At 40.6% G+C, this 16421-nt stretch overlaps 2 protein-coding genes across 6 annotated transcripts; one reads left to right on the top strand and one right to left on the bottom strand.

Annotated features, from left to right (window-relative positions):
- The first annotated feature begins 2322 nt into the window (after nt 1-2322).
- On the top strand, nt 2323-9492 carry cd27 (CD27 molecule). 4 transcript variants are annotated; one of them, XR_004763945.1, is made up of 8 exons: nt 2323-2714; nt 2951-4869; nt 5250-5382; nt 5635-5763; nt 7134-7277; nt 8329-8367; nt 8608-8733; nt 8992-9492. XR_004763945.1 is itself a non-coding variant. In XM_035404171.1 (8 exons), exons 2-8 carry the CDS (start codon nt 3001-3003, stop codon nt 9087-9089), a joined length of 717 nt encoding a protein of 238 aa, XP_035260062.1. In that variant the 5' UTR covers nt 2354-2714; nt 2951-3000; the 3' UTR covers nt 9090-9492. The 4 variants fall into 4 exon arrangements, 3 of the variants coding, with proteins under 3 accessions (XP_035260062.1, XP_035259903.1, XP_035259986.1); XM_035404171.1 differs by having other exon boundaries at nt 2354-2714; nt 2951-3048; XM_035404012.1 differs by having other exon boundaries at nt 2365-2714; nt 2951-3048; nt 8693-8733.
- On the bottom strand, nt 8129-15492 carry si:dkey-260g12.1 (tumor necrosis factor receptor superfamily member 5). 2 transcript variants are annotated; one of them, XM_035403879.1, is made up of 11 exons: nt 15011-15492; nt 14698-14767; nt 14543-14594; nt 13596-13706; nt 12780-12926; nt 12264-12324; nt 11723-11763; nt 11332-11445; nt 11121-11152; nt 10863-11025; nt 8129-9964 (listed from the first exon to the last, which is right to left on the bottom strand). In XM_035403879.1, exons 2-11 carry the CDS (start codon nt 14764-14766, stop codon nt 9696-9698), a joined length of 1059 nt encoding a protein of 352 aa, XP_035259770.1. In that variant the 5' UTR covers nt 14767; nt 15011-15492; the 3' UTR covers nt 8129-9695. The 2 variants fall into 2 exon arrangements, with proteins under 2 accessions (XP_035259770.1, XP_035259689.1); XM_035403798.1 differs by having other exon boundaries at nt 11723-11766; nt 15011-15490.
- Nucleotides 15493-16421: the final 929 nt, after the last annotated feature.

The following is a 16421-nucleotide window of genomic DNA, read 5'->3' as shown; positions in this document are numbered from 1 at the left end:
TAAAGCGAAAATTACTAGAATTAACCTGTTATTTTACCCGGATAAAAAGTGCGGCATGTGATTTCCAGTTTGCTTGTACTGTATCACCAATGTTAATCGTGCAGAACTACCGCATACCTCACATAACTGTATCAAACGTTTTGAGTCAATTACAACGGGCTAACAAAGAAAATCCGGAAGAAAATATTCAGCAACCGAATTAATCCGTTTGAATGTTTTGGTAGCCTACGTAATATGCTGTCCCAGCACGAATGCTTAGCATTTTATAAAACGAATACTAAAGCAAGAAAAGAACAGAAGAGCACACGTTATAATTCCAAGACGTTGACAGGTTATAACCAAAAGTAGGCTACTGCGCCGCATAACATACAAGTTTGATTTGAAGTTATTATGAAAATAAATTGGTTTGCGCTGCATATTTTCAAACATGGCGGGTAATGGCGGAAAATAAATACAACACAAACGCTACGAGTACTCGACCAATCAGAAATGTTCAGCGCTGCAAGCTCCACCCAAAAGGTTCCTGTACTTTCGGAAAGTACTACCCCCCGAGCAGGAACGTTTTGGGGGGTAAAACAAAGCCCCCAGAACTAAATTTAGACCCTAGTTCCTGCGGTGGAAACGCACTGAGTTCCTCAAAAGGTTCCTAGTTCCGGGGTATAGTTCCTGCGGTGGAAACGCGGCTAATGATGTTCAAACAAGCTTTACCAGTGGGCTACCTGCACTTGGACTCAGGGGGCTGTCAGGTATTGGTTGATCAGTTGGAATCATGGGTGACCAGTCTGAATCTCAAACTCAGTCTTGCCCAAATGGAGTTCCTCTACCAGTTTCATGCTATCCACTTATCCACGGAGGAACTTTCCATTTCCCTTGGTCGCTCAATGGTGTCTGCATCCAAAATTGGCAAAAATCTCGGTGTAACCTTGGTTTTCAAACTGCATTTTGTTGTGAACGACAATTGACCCGGAGCAGACCATTTTACCTCTACAACATCTGTAAAATCCATTCATTCCTCTCTATGCATGTTACCTAGTTCCTTGACCAGCCCTTGTGCTGTTCTAACTAACTTGACCAGACATATAAAATTAAATTCTGACCCTTTAAGTCTATGTCATTTGAGACCCCCCCCCCACCTCTCGCCTGGGCGCTGGGTCGTCATTTCCACTATTCCCCCCACAGTGATGCCCCTTGGAATTGACTGTGAAGAAGTGAACTGAACAAGAAGTAGAATGAGCCTGTGCAATATGCAGTGAGCACGGCAAAGAAGGAGTGTCTCTGCAGTCCACAAGACTGGGCGGTCCCTGCCCAAGGGAATAGTAAATAAATCAGTGGGTTAGCAGGAGGGGGTAGGAGAGTTACGATGTGGGGGAGGATAATGGCTAACCGAGGAACCAGATAACTCAGTATAAAAATTACTTGGTATTGAGCACAGGGCTTGGCTTTAGCATATCTGAGCAATTAACAGCATGTGTTCACTGAGGCTTTACCAGAAGTCAGTCGTGCGTTTACAAGTACTTCCCTTACTAAAAAAAAAGAACCACATCCTGTCACTAGTTTGTTAATACCAGATGAGTCAAACTAAAGAAATACATATATGCCACTAATGTAGAAGGCCTCTTTAAAATTAAGCTGAGCTATGCCAAGCATGTTGTCTAAAGTTAGCTTTCTATTATTTTTTTTATTGTTTCTTAATTTATGAAACAACAATGAAACTGTGAACAATTGTGAATATTCATAATCTGTGAATAGCAGAAATTGGTACCTTCAGTAGCTTTAAAATGTCACTTTTTTCAATGAATAGTCCATGTACTTTAGCAAAACCTAGTTTGGGAAAACAAAGTCTGGTAGCCAATACTTACAGCTGAACGTCACTAACTTGACTGAATATTGTAAGATACCTTAAAGCAGAGAAATTTGAAGGGTCAATTAAGGGTAACCAGTTTCACGTGTGCATGCTTGTAGTTGTGCTCTGTGACCATGCTCCCAGGTGGTATTGTAGTATAGGTGTATAATAATGGATTGAATTCATATAGTCGCGTGCACAGCAGGTCTGCAGAGTAACATGGCGGTCAGGGAGGTGGGCTTTGCACCGCAGAGGTTGTCTAAACGTTGTCTAAACATTGTCTAAACATTGTCTAAACATTGTCTAAACATTCACAGTTCAGGCTGGAGAAAGTATGTGAACCCTTTAATTGGTATCCGGTAATTGTTAGGACCTCTTTGGCAGCAATGACTTCAAACAAATGTTTCCTGTAGCTGCCGGGAAAAAGTATGTTTACACATGCAAGGAATTTGACTCCAGTTTAAAGGCTCTCAATGTCCTTACACAAAGAAAAAAAGAGTAACAACACAACAACATCGACAATCTTCAGAGACATACACAAGGAATGACTATATACGGGATATAAATAGTACAGGATACAAATAGTGCTGTAAATAGGATACAAATAGCGCAAAGAAGTGAAGAGTGCAAGGAGTGAAGAGATAAATATTAAATAGTGTTCCAGGGTTATTGCACAGTGCCACAGTGAGTTAACTGTTCATAAGTGTGACGGCGAGGGGGAGGAACTCTTCCTGTGTCTGGTGGTTTTGGTGTACAGTGTTCCATAGCATCTACCAGACGGGAGAAGTCGGAACAGGTTATGTCCAGGGTGTGAGGGGTCTGCAGTGATTTTCCCTGCCCGTTTCCTGACTCTGGAGGTATACAAATCCAGGTCAGTACCGATAATCTTTTCTGCAGACCTAACTGTCCGTTGTAGTCTGTTCCTGCCCTGTTTAGTGGCCGATCCAAACCAGACAGTGATGGATGTGCGGAGAACAGACTCAATAGTTTTGGGTCATTGTCTGGTGGCGTCTTTCAACTTCTATTAAGCTTCAGGTGGCGAACGACTGCCCTGACATTCTCCTGTAAAAATGTCTTGATACAATTTTGAATTCTTTGTTCCCTCAGTGATTAAAAGCTGTTCAGGCCCTGATGCAGCAAAGCAGCCCAAAACCATAATGCTCCACCTCCACCACCTTCACAGTTGGGATGTGGTTTTGATGTTGGTGAGCAGAGCTTTTTCTCTCCAAACATAGCGTTGTGCATTTCTGCCAAAAAGTTCAACTTTTGTCTCATCCATCCATAGGAAATAGTGCCAGAAGCATTGTGGAATGTTCATTGATTGGAACACCTGACTCCAGTTAGCTTTAGGAGAAGTCACTTGCCTAGAGGTTCACATACGTTTGTCTACCTCGACTGTGAATGTTTAAATGATGCATATTGAATATGATGAATATTGACAAGAAGTACAGTTACTTATTTGTTATTAGTTTAAGCAGATTGTAGTAGTCTATTATTGTGATTCAGATGAAGATCTGATCACATTTAAATAGTAATTAATGCAGAAATCCAGGTAATTCCCAGGATTTACAAACTTTTTCTGTGCAACTGTACATATGTATGTATAAATTGTCTGCAAGCACATCCCAGTCAGCATGTGTATATTCAAAAATCGTTACAGATTCTGAAGTGGATGAAGACAGATAACAGGTTTTCTTCCCTACAATAAATTCAAACCCTTATATACGCTTGGTAGAATGCTGTAATGTAACGTAATTTGATGTAATGACATGGCTCAGCATTTTATAGCAGGGGGGACTCATCTCAACAACCACCAGTATGTAGTCGAAAACATTCATTACACATCGTTTATAAAGAGGAATTATTTAGCCAAATATTCTTCTGGATGATTAGGCAGCCGGATTGGATGAACCATGTTAGGAACATTTTCAGGACACAAGGGCACCTCACATTCTTAGCAAAAAGTGCAATGTGGTCTTTTAAAAATATTTGATCTCCATATTTCTGAATTCCCAAGTTTTTAAATACTCTAGTCCCAAAACCAAAGCCTGTCTTCCCTAATCCTCACATATAAAGTGTCATCAAGCTCACTTTTTAATGTGGCTAAATATGACTGAATAATATATTCACAAGTAATGATCACTGTTTACAGTAATTTAAGCGCGTGGTAATTTTACCCTGAATTGTTTGTAAGTCTGATGAGAAAAGAGACAATGACTCAGTATGGGGGTCTTCTCTCTCTCACTGTGGCGAGAACGCGTGTGATGTGGAGTAAGAAGATGTTCACCACAAACATATGAAACAAACGTGACTAGAGAGTTGCATCTCTGGCCACTCGCTTTCACAGAGTGCTCAGAAAGGATTAGGCTTATTGTGAACTAACCAAATGTGCACCAACTGGAAAATTATCAGCAGTTTGTCAGTTGAGGAGTGAACAAACTAAGTTGATGATTCCTCAGTTTTAAAAACAGTGTCCCACTTAACTGGTGGTAAGGCTATTTAGGTGGTTTAGAACCCAGTCAGAACAGTTTTAGTCTTCTGTGAAGCCATCTGTGATAGTCTAATCTGCCTCAAAAACAGGTAGATAAAAATGCATATATTATACTGTTCCTACAGGAACAAGCAAAAGACAGGCTATGTTCAGAGTGACACAGGTTAAGTGAACCATACAAGATACAACCCACACTATCATATTAATTACAATGTCTTTAATGCTCTAAGATAGAATTTGCGCCTATTTATATACTGTGGAAACATTTTAAGATGTTTGTACGGTTGAGACCCTTAACGACTGAGAGATGAACAGTGGAAAAAAAAAGAGGGGGAGGACAGACACGCATTTGATATGTAGCGAGATATTCGCTCAAGGCTTAGGGGGTCTTTCAGTTAACCGTCTTAAATGAGTCATTCATCTTTTGATGTGACATATAATCTGAGACACACTTTTTATAGAATCATTTGGAGCTGACATGCACCACTGATCACTTTCTTTCTGCCTGTCACATTGAATCACTCGACTATTGACGGTAAGTGGCAGATTTATGTCTCTCTGTGTTCCACTGAAGTACATAGCAGCAGCGATGGCCGTGTAGATGTCTGGTGTCTCATTTTCTGTGTTTCACCATCCAGGCAAATAAATAGCCATTTCTTAAAAGTGCCTTCAAATATGCCAGCTGACTCTTGTCAGGGCAATTGAAATGCTGTGAAGGAAAAATTGTTTTGTGAAAGACTTGCTGCATTTCTGTACTGAACGGTCCCATCTCAGTCTGCATGGCTGTATTGAATATTTCGTTTTGTGATTAATGTAATTTCAGTGTTGTGCTTCATTACAGTAATTCCCTCTCTCTCACACACACTCTTTCTCTCTCTTTTGTTCTCTGTCTCTCTATCGCTCTGTTACCGGCAGATGAGGTCCATGACAGGAGTCTTCCTGACTCTCTTTCTCTCTCCTCTCTTCTCACTCTATCACTCATTACGTTGTGACAGTAAGACAGAGTACGTCTCACCCGAAGGAAAGTGCTGCAGCAAGTGTAAACCAGGTAATTATCACACGTTTAACACTCATAGCATGGTCCTCATAAAAGGCTGCTGTCCCCAGTTCGCATCACTACAGTCAGAAACGTAAGGATGTTCAGATACACTTTCATTTCCAAGAGCATTTTTATAATTATTGCTGATGCCAGTAGTATATATACAGCTACCTGCACCTACAGTGACGGTCGTGACAGCGGTGTTAGCCTGGCTGTCATTAATAAGAGTATGCTGAGCATTGTTCTGTGACCTGTCTACAGGGGAACGCTTGGACAAAGTCTGCACCCCCACCAGCCCCACCAAGTGTGTACCGTGCAAAGGTGGCTACTACTCCGACCGCTACGATGAGGCACGGACCTGCCACAGATGCAGTGACTGCAGCATGATCCGTAAGTATAAGCGCTCGTGCATGTGTGTGTGTGTGTGTGTGTGTGTGTGGACACGTATTACTATCTTTGTGAGAACCAAATGTCCCCACAAGGATAGAAAGATGAGGAAAATTATGCAAGGTGGGGACCTTTTGCTGGTTCAATAGGCTGTTTTAGGGTTAGGACTTAGGGTTAGGGTTAGGGTTACAGTTAGGTGAAGGTTAGGGTTAAGGTTAGGCATGTACTGGTTGGGGTTAGGGTTAGAGGTTATGGAATGAATGTAGTCGATGGAAAGTATAGTCCTCACAAGTATAGCAATAAATTATTGTGTGTGTGTGTGTGTGTGTGTAGGCGTGTGTGTGTGTGTGTGTATGGATAGCCATCTTCAGTTCCCAGCACAGCACAATGAATGTGCTATTTGTTGCCAGTCCGTCATATAACGTTACATCTACGTCAGTTATCAAGGTATCTCTTAGTAGCAGATCTCTTCATTTGCTTCATGAGACTTGGCTCTTAGAAGACAGAATCAGCACAATAAACTTGATTTGCTTAGCTCCAGAACTGTAGGTGTTTTAATATTGCAGGGCATAGTTTCAAATCCTTCTTTCTTGTATGTGTGAACCTACAATACTTTGACAGTATATTTATCCATGTGCATGAGCAGCTCATTACACGCGGTACAACTTAAAATCTTTGTAAACTTGTGCCGAAGGTTGAGTTTAAAGAAAAAACGCTTTTGTGAAAAGGGGACTCCCCCTATGCTGTGTCAGGGGGGGCTACACTCAGAAAGAGAGAGAAAGAGAGGGGAGAGGGAGGAGCTTGGGGGGGCCTACAGTAACTCTGACTGAACACCACCAGCACATTAATATAGAGGGGTGACTGTTTGAGAAATGAGCGTGGGAAGTATGATGATCGGAAAATACTTTAAAGGGGCACAGGTGTGCGTCAGCACCTCCCAGAACTTTGAAATGTCATGTTTTGATCACTTTATTATTACCGATGAGCACAATCTCCAGAGAAGAAAAAAACACTATGTAAATGTCAGCTGACGAAAAAAAAAAAAACGGAGGAAACCATAGAAAATGACAAACCAAATGTACAGTTTTTGATAGAAGTGGAGAGAAATATTATATCTGTCATTTAACACGGCAAGGCAAGCATTATTTCTAAAATGCAGAGAAGGTCAATTTCAATAGACGTTTTCATGACATGGTTCTGCGTGAGTCACAAAGAAACAGTTAAATATTTCTGCTTTTTCAGCATATTGTCAGTTTCTTTTTCTGCCAGTGAGTTCCTTCTTTCTATGCATGCCCTTTTTTTTTTACAGTGTCACCTAAATGTACAATTACACACAAAGCATAACCTGATAATTCTTTTTTTTTTTTTTTCAGGTTTGGAGTACAGGATAAACTGCACGACCACTCACAACGCGGTGTGTGGTTGTGAACGTGGGTACCAGTGTAAAAGTGAGCCATGCCTAGATTGTGAAAAAATAACTACTCCTGATGCAGGCAAAGATACAACAACTACCAAAGGTAAGGTACTGTGTTGCCAAAATGCGTTCTCCAGTTACACCTTACACTTATTGATTTTCGGTTATCTGGATTGCTGGAGAAAAAAGGAAATGAGTCATTCAAGTAAAACAGAGATAAGTCAATCTCTGCTTGTCTTGTTTTGAATCACTCTTCACCATCCATCAAGCAGCTAACAGCTATTTGACCTTTACTATATTTTCTATGTATTATGGGGCAATTTGAGCTCATCAAGCCTTTGCAATATGATGGTGTTGAAGTGTACAATTTATATGTAAAATATTCAAGATAAGCTGCACATAATTCATTGAAACAGGAGCGGCACCGGACAACCAGCGCAGAGAAGGTACAGATCTTATTAGTGGTGGAGTGGTCGATTCGAGCATTTATCAGAGGCAGAATATGGAGTGACATTCCAGTTGAAGGCCAAATGAAAATGCAAATGGGAAAATGTAGTAGTGAGCTCACAGTTTGAGTTGTGTATGCAACAAAGCAATTAAAAGAATTGGTATGGTACTACAATATTTCAATTATAATTTTAATTTGGGTGTTATCAGTGACCTGCTTCCATCATGAAACAGTGGTTGCAGTGATGGCACATGACATTTGGAACCACGGTCAATGACAAAAATGGTGAAAACTTGTAATTGTCTGAAATCATTCTTAATGCCATTCAGGGTGAAAACAGAGCATTCATTAGATCATCAGCTTTCCACATATGACTTTTGAATTTATACTACAGGGTTTTTTTTTCCTCCAACCAGTTATTCTGGAATAATCTTTTATAGACAGCTGTCCACACAGACACTGGTCCACTCCTGTATTGGACCCCAGTAAAACACATTCACCAAGGATACAGTTACAGTCTTTTTTTTTATTTTTTATTTCAGATCACATAAATTATTAAGCCAAATAAAATGTGGAATACTGAAAAAGATTTTCTGTGCACCTGTATTCACAGTTTTTGAGTTTATCTTTAACAGGGTAGGGGGAATTGCATATTCTTAAACCTGTATAGTGATCGGTTTTTCCTGTGTGTTGTGTATTTTGACAGAAGTATCAACGGCCCCAGGAGTAAAGCCTGTTAAGGAAGGTAACTTGGACTATGAATTTAAACGATAGCGAAGTGAATCATGCAGTGCTTTGGCAAAAAGCAGAACAGAAATTTGCCACCACGGTAGTAATTATAAAAATTGCCACAACATGTATTTCTAGTTTCAAATCCCCTTTTAGCACAAGTGAAATTCTGCTGTGTTTAGTAGTCTGCTATATTTACTTTCTCTCTCTGTCTCCGTCTTTCTCTTTGTCTCTCTCTCCCCCTCTCCTTTCCCAGGGCCTTCTTCCAGCATGTGGTCCACTCACATTGTTCTTATAGTGTGTTGTTGCACACTGCTGATCTTTGTCATTCTCATCTCTAGAAACAAAAATGAATTGCGATGGATCTGGAGAACAACAAAGGGTCAGTTCAAATTTTTTTTAGCCATTTGCAAAAATGCCACTCAGCAATACGAATCTAACATTGAGAAACATTGGCCTGGAAACCAAGGCATATGCTCTTTGCAAATCTATCACAGTGCATGTGTAAATATTGTATGTGAGGAGGCATGCATGTAACTACATACAGTATGTTGTGTGAGCACTATTTGTATGACCAAAAGATTTCCAAAGGAAAAAGGAGTGTTTCCAATCTGACACATTGATTTGATTGGTCCATCAGGGTGCCGGGTTGCCAGAGAGACAGCCACACCGAATCAGTGCACGGAGGAGGAGGGGAAAATGCCTGTTCAGGAAGTGTGTGAAAAGCTGGAAGTGTAGGAATGCTTTATCCTTGATGGACAGACACAGACGGCTGATAGCCATTTTAACATTACAAAGAACAAACAGCAATATATTCTGGGTAAACAATGCGTCAAAATGTACAATGACAGAAACAAGAAATCGGATAGGAGGAGAAAGAAAGGGAGCAAAGAACAAAAGGAGAGAAAAAGACAGGAGGAAGAATTACACTGTTGAGTGTATACACGCGCGTATACACATGCACACACACAAAATATCATGTATATATTGATTTGGGTTGCAATAGCCCACATTAAGTTGTTGACATTTAATTCAAATATATACATTTAAATAGTTAACCATGTCAATGCTTTAAAGAAACTAAAAACATTTGCACAGACACAGTTCAGCAAGTGAACTTAAGTTAAAAACAGTTGCAAATATTTTTTAAAAAATTAATATAATTGGAATATTAAACAACAATTAAATGTCTACTATAAGAGTAAACAAAATATATACATTATAATTGATATGATGGTTCCATTATTTTCAAAGACAACCAAACAATCTACAGTACCTATAGAAATATTTACAAGTTAGGGGGATTTATGAGAAATAGAAATAAATACACTTTTAATTTGATTGTCATTTCTCCTTCTGTTGACAACAAATCTCCTCCTCCTCTTTCGACAAGTGACTCTCTTTCCCTTGTTCTTGCAACGGAAAGAAAATGCAGTCTTTCTCTGCGTCCCGCTCCTCTTCTGACAGGTGGATGGGAGGAGAAGTGGGAGAAGGGGGAGAGGGGGTCTCCTCTTTTTGTGCTGTATTCCCTCCCTCCGTCTTTCCCTCTGGGTTTGCAAAGTGGTTCAGCAGACTGACGAACACTGATCCTGCACTGTATATGTGGAATGGACCTGGAGGACGGGGCAGAACTGTTACCATAGTGATTTACCGTATCCAGGGCAACTTAGGACACACATCATATTAAATACAGTAACAAACCTACTATTATGAAGGTCGCGCAATTATACTACAATAGTACTGTCAAAATGTACATTAGTGGCACAAATTATGGAAACGCCGTTCTTAAAGAACAGTAGTCTCAAAACTTTTATCTGTGTCCTCCCTTTTGTTGTTGTTTCTCTGAGCCATTTTTTTTCTGTAAAAATGTATTTGAAACATTTATCTTCTTGACCAAGAGTGGGAATGACATTATGTGACTATCTGTAATTTTAAATAAATTATACAACCAAAAATGAAAATGGTTATCTTTGCATTAATATTTTCATTTTATGTTGAGAAAATACTGGACAAAGTCACAATAAATGTTCAAGCACATTATAAAATTTCCAACTGTCAGATGCTTTAGACTGCTCAATTATGCAGCTATGAACTAATACATATAGGAAGGTGTAATTATTATTACTTGTTCAACAGCAATTCTGATTATGTCTTCATTTTGTTTTTATTTAAATTTATTATGTATTATGTATTACAGTTATAGAGAAATTGTTGCAAAATATAGCATTGATTGTTAAAAACCTGTTTATAAATTCAGTGTTTCCATAATTTATACAAATGTATATGCATTAACATAATCATCATCATCATCATCATCATCACCATCATTATGGTTATTGTCATCAGAATGACAATACTAAACCATTAGGTTGATGAGGTAAATGAAGAATGAGAGGGTCACTGAAAATGTGTTGGTGTGAACAATGTATTACGCAAAGGAATTACAGAAAATAAGCCAGCAATGAAAAAGCACAGGTGATCTATTGGTGACCACTATTAAGAATTATGTACCCAAATTGCCAGTGACTTTTGAGGCTTGGTCTATGCTGATTGGCTGATCAGCGTGGTTCTCTCTGTTGGGATTGGTCAATGATTCTGCATTCCAGTGTGCTTCTTTGGAAAAAAGCTGTCCAGATATCGCACAGGGTTGGTCAGCAGTAACCTCATTTTCCCCCTGCAAGCGTCAGCGACAACAGTAATAGTTAGTTATATAGTAGATATATACTGTAAGGATATAACACAATAATTACTACAGGAAAGAAAACATACCTTGTGGCCACCAACTGAACACAACTTGAAAACTGGAAAAATAACAGAAATAAATCAATCAGTTTATATAAGAAAAATATAAGCGAGAGCAAGATGAGAAAAAAAAAAACGCGCACACACTACAGGCGTCGTACGAAGACAGAGCCGCCTAAAGACAAGCACCGGACAGAACGGGAGGGGCGACAGGGCGAAGGACCTCGGAAGGACTCACATTCTTTCAGACACGTTCCCTCTCTGCGTCTCCACATAAAGACAGCAGGCGTCAACAGAAGAATCACCAGGAATACAACAACAAGGCCAACGCACCACCACAGCGCTCTGTCCCCTGGGAGAGGGAGAGGGATGCATTTATGTCAGTCAGTCATAGACACACATTAGTAAAATGTCTGCTCAGATAGAATGACATATGAATATACATATATAAATACACATATATCAAACCCATAAATCAAGTGTTGAGCGACAGACAGAAAAAACTACATACATACATATAGACATACATAAATGTATTTCCATGTACGTGTATACATAGTATGTTCGTGCAGACATATTGACGTAAAAACAGTGTGATGTCAGTGCTGGGAAAGACAGACATAACTAACCTGTGTCAGGCCCGCGAAGGGCGGTTTCTGTCGGGGACACACTGCTACACAGAGAGAGACCACATTAAGCACAGCAAAGCAGAGGTACTGAAACAATCTCTTTGCACATCCGTGATTACAGTGACTGGCACCTGGTATAACTGAAGCATCTCTCCTGCTATCTGAATCCATGAACACTACAAGGCCAATGTCTACATTGTCACTCCACACAAATACACAGTAGGACAAAAGAATCAAAACAGTCTACATTATACATGCATTATAATGTATTATTCTAAAATGTATCTTTTAAAATGTTTTATTCAATGACTATGTGTCTATGGACTTATATTGCAGGGTAGGGAGGACAGGGGGGGCATGCCCCACTAACCGTGGGAGAAAATCAAATGCCCCCCCTCCAATATTATCATGTTGTATTGGATGGTACTCTCAGTGTCTCCCAAAAAAAATCCTAAAGAAAATTTCTAAAGAAAAGTTAAAATTAGATCTTTGACAAATGCCAAGCTTCAGAACCTTTACACTGAGGGAGATAGGAACTTACTGGGTTTGAAGGTCACAGTTTCCAGGTGCACAGGTGGTCTCAGTCTGGTGCTTTGTGAGTGCTGCAACAATAGTGTGAAATTGCATATTAAATATTCAATATTGAATGTTAATCGAATATACATTTATGACCACAATACACTGTGTTCATGTTTGAACGGTATATGTGCAGTAAAGAGGCCATCAACAAAACATACAATCTGAGACAATCAGAGCCAATGTGAATCAGCCCTGGTTGTGTTGTGCTGTGAGAGGTGTAGCAGTCACTGTAAATTGGGTATGTAACTTCCTGTCTGCCATTGCCATATATGTACCAGGTCTAAAATGAAAACATGGAAACTCTGATATCGCTTAAACAGGCTTCAGAAAATTTCGAGTTACCCATCTTCTGGAAAAACGCAACAAACACATTTACTCATGAGCTCTCTCTCTCTCTCTCTCTCTCTCTCTCTCACACACACACACACACACGCGCGTCCATGAATACACACACCCACGCATAGGGACATGTGATTACCAGGTGGCAAAGTCGAAAGAACGTCCACGTCGCATTGACTGCACTGTCCCGTTGTGGAGTCAAAGGCCCTGCAGGCGAAGCCGTCGATGCATTTGCACACCGCGTCTGAAACAGCGCTGCACGGCTGGACGACCTGCAGATGAAAGTCTGAGAGAAGAGCCACATCCGGTGAAATGGCAAACCAGAAAACCACCGAAGCACTTTACAGCTTGTCCACAGCATGGCTATCAGCTCTCCAGATAAAACACACCGAGAAATATATCCATAGACTGACGTGCAAGAAAAGACGGGCACATGGACAACCGAACCTGACGTACCAAGAGAAATATCAACAGGTATACAAACGAGCAGATAAACAGGCAGCCGGTAGGTAAATATGTAAGGACTGACGTTATTCTTTTTTTTTTTACAAATGACACAGTTACTGTACACTAGACCAGTGGTTCTCTGGTTAGGTCCTGGGGACCTCCTGTGTAAGCTGGCTTTCATTCTATAATTAACCATTAACCATAACAATAACCATAACTCTCCATAATTTCAATCTCAGAATTTTGAAAGATGTTAATTTTTCTTAATTGGGTGCTTTTCATGTTTAGAACAATCATTTACCCTCTTAAGCAAGATTAGGTCAGAAATAGCTATGCATACCATGAATAATAAAAGTCCAATGTTGACATGAAACACATGAAAAGAGTAATTAACAAAAAATAACAGCCTGTTACAATTCTGAGATTGCAATTGAGGCTGGAGCGAAAACCAGGATACACGTGGCTGGGTGGCAGAGCCCAGGACCGAACTGACCGAAACGCGGCCTACCTTTCCTGCAGTCCAGGTTGCAGGGATGGCACATGTCCTCGCGGTTCCACTTTGAGGTGAAGGACCCAGAGGGGCAGGGGGAGCACTCGTTGCAGTCTGCCTGATACTGTCCTGAGAGAGACAACATGTAGAAAAGCACACTGAGACACCCATTCCCGCAGTGTCTGAGAGCAAAGGCACGCAAATGTACACAGACAGTGTTAATACAGTGTATAAACACTGATTCTGAGCGTCCTTAACTCTGTATAGACAAACACAGAGTTATGGTAATATATGTACACTGAGAGAGACAGAGATAATGAGATAAAGAGAAAAAGAGATAGAGAAACTCAATGCAATATTATTATATAAACACACTGACAAAATGTAGGATATGAACTTTGTATTAAAAGCCAATATTATACGGTATCTGTGAGTCTGTATGTTTCGCTAACTCTGTTCGTTACCATATCTGTGTGTCTGTCTGATTCTCTAATGCAGTAGATTACAACAACTGTGTGTCTGTTTCTCTCATGCAGTAGATTACAGCAATTGTGAGTCTGTTTCTCTAATGCAGTAGATTACAGCAACTGTGTCTGTCTCCAGTTCGCCAATTCTATAAATTTAATGTAACACATGTAATCAGAATGGACAGGCCATTGTGCAGTACAGCACACACAAGTCAAACTCAGAGAGTGTGAGATGGAGGAACAACAGGAAGTCTCATAGGTGCGTCTGTGTCAAGTGTGCATGTTAATTAAGGATGTGGTTGTAATTAAGAGGTTAGGCGCTCTTATTCTCGTCAGTAGACACGGGCGCACTTCATCGACTTCCTGTTCCAACTTCCACAGAAGCGCAGAAACGCGCAGACGGAGAGGGAGAAAAACCGAAGTCACGGTTAGAAAAACAAGCGCGAACGGGAAGGGAAGAAGAGCCGGCGGTAAAGGGTGGGCGCGCGACTGCTGTACCTGGGGGGCACCACCGGCACCGTCGTCCTCCGTAATCCGTGTAGTACCCTTCCTATCCGAGCGAGCGAGAGCGTAGATGAGTCAAAAAAGAGTGAGTCAACGCATGCGGTCAGCCAAAACATGTCGACTAGGCAAGGCAAACGTGAGACAGTTACCGTGGGTAATGCCGAGGTCATACTAGCCAGCAGCATCAACATTTCCAGGCACAGGAGCTTCATTTCCATTCTATAACCGATCACAAAACACTTTGTCATCCATTTTGATAATCAAGACTGGTTAAGCTGCTTTAGGGTGTGCTAAAAAATTTTTTAAAAATTTTTTAAACTACAGATTAAATGACAATATCAATTTGATACCACTGAGGGATGACAGTGACTAATGATACGCAGTCATTGTGCCACCCAAAGCAACAAAAGTAATGCAGTTTTGACAAATACTAAATACCCAGTAAGCTGACGGATACCTCACCTTAAGAAGTCAACCGCACATAACGCTGGGAAATGCACAGCAAACGCAGAGCTTCAATGACTGGAAGAGAGTGTCGTCGAGGACAAAACTTTTAACTGCTACTGTGGAAGAACAGTCCTTATCTTGAACACTTGCAGTCCACACCTCAGAGAAGTGGCTTGCTCTTTCCGATTCCTTTTCTGCATTAAGGTGTATCTCTTCCGCTTATCTGTGTCATTGTTTCCTCACCTGCTAGCTGTTACTGCCTTTGTCTCTCTCTCTGTCTCTCTCACACACACACACTCTAAGCTGACTTAACCACAGTACCTCCGTACGCAGAGTTCCTGCAGTACTTCAAATTGCAAGACTCAAGAACTTTTCAGGCAACTTTAAAGGCGATTTTCAATTATTGTTTTCAGTTTCCTTTGCAGTAGAGACTAATTTTTATTGAAACTGCCACCCTCACACTTTAGAAAGCCTGTTGGGGAGATTGGCTGCTTTGGAAAACAGAATGTTATTGTCAACGATGACACATTGGTACAGTATGGCATGCATAAGCCAAAGAGCATTCATAAAAAAATAAAAAAATATTCTGGGGAGTAGTGTCAACATTGTTGTGACAGTTGAAACAGTGTTGTAGAGCAATGTTGACACTGCCCCAGAATACTGCCGTACTTTGGTTGAGACTTTTTGCATATATACAGTTGGGATATTTTGGTAGAAGGTAGTTTTTGATGAGTTTGTGAATAACCAAGGAAGATGTTGCTGTACATTTTTGGCTCGTTGAGTGCCACAAACATTGGCACCACTGAGGTCTGTTTTATCAGGGTAGGCTACAGTGGATACCTAGAAAGCTCATCAAGTCTCAGCAAAACCTTCTGGATCGATAGATAGCACTCCAGGTAGGAGGAAATATAGCTTTATTTTATTTTTGGGTGAACTTCCCCTTTAAAGCAAAACCCAAGCAATTTCATCAGGAGCTGTAGAAATCCTGTTGCAATTTTCAAGCGCTATTAAATACCATTAAATTGAATGCTATTTAAGTCAGCCTTTGGTTGATCCACCTTTTCTCAAGCTTACCTAAGCTCCAGTTTCAAGAGCCATCAGGTGACACTGGCAAGATTTCGGAATAAGCAGATATTACTGATATCCAGCAGTCAGAGGGAATAATGTTACTGTGCACACATGCAGCACCAGAGGCAAGGCAGAAGAGAGTGCTGAGAATCAGGGAAATAGGGCCACAATGTGGGGGGGGCTGAAGGGGGCCAAGGAAATGGGGTGTAACCATTTTGTTTACAAATGTATTGGGGGGGACGGGGGATGGGGGGGGGTCTCCAATATATTTTGTCCTAGGCATGGGAACTCACAGCAGTGGCCTTGCTGAGAAACACAGCGAAGACAAAGAAGTGTAGGTCAGCAGGTTCTTATGCTA

Source organism: Anguilla anguilla, chromosome 1, assembly GCF_013347855.1.
Source record: "Anguilla anguilla isolate fAngAng1 chromosome 1, fAngAng1.pri, whole genome shotgun sequence".
NCBI lineage: Eukaryota > Metazoa > Chordata > Actinopteri > Anguilliformes > Anguillidae > Anguilla > Anguilla anguilla.
This window is presented reverse-complemented; position numbering and strand designations above follow the sequence as displayed.

Coding starts and splice junctions, on each gene's coding strand:
- cd27 (XM_035404012.1), top strand. CDS start 3,001: ATGCTCCACCTCCACCACCTTCACAGTTGGGATGTGGTTTTGATGTTG. Junction 3,049..5,249: donor GGGATGTGGTTTTGATGTTG/GTGAGCAGAGCT, acceptor TGTTACCGGCAG/ATGAGGTCCATGACAGGAGT. Junction 8,368..8,692: donor AGTAAAGCCTGTTAAGGAAG/GTAACTTGGACT, acceptor TCTCATCTCTAG/AAACAAAAATGAATTGCGAT.
- si:dkey-260g12.1 (XM_035403798.1), bottom strand. CDS start 14,766: ATGGAAATGAAGCTCCTGTGCCTGGAAATGTTGATGCTGCTGGCTAGT. Junction 11,446..11,722: donor CCTTCGCGGGCCTGACACAG/GTTAGTTATGTC, acceptor TCCCTCTCCCAG/GGGACAGAGCGCTGTGGTGG. Junction 11,153..11,331: donor GGGAACGTGTCTGAAAGAAT/GTGAGTCCTTCC, acceptor TTATTTTTCCAG/TTTTCAAGTTGTGTTCAGTT.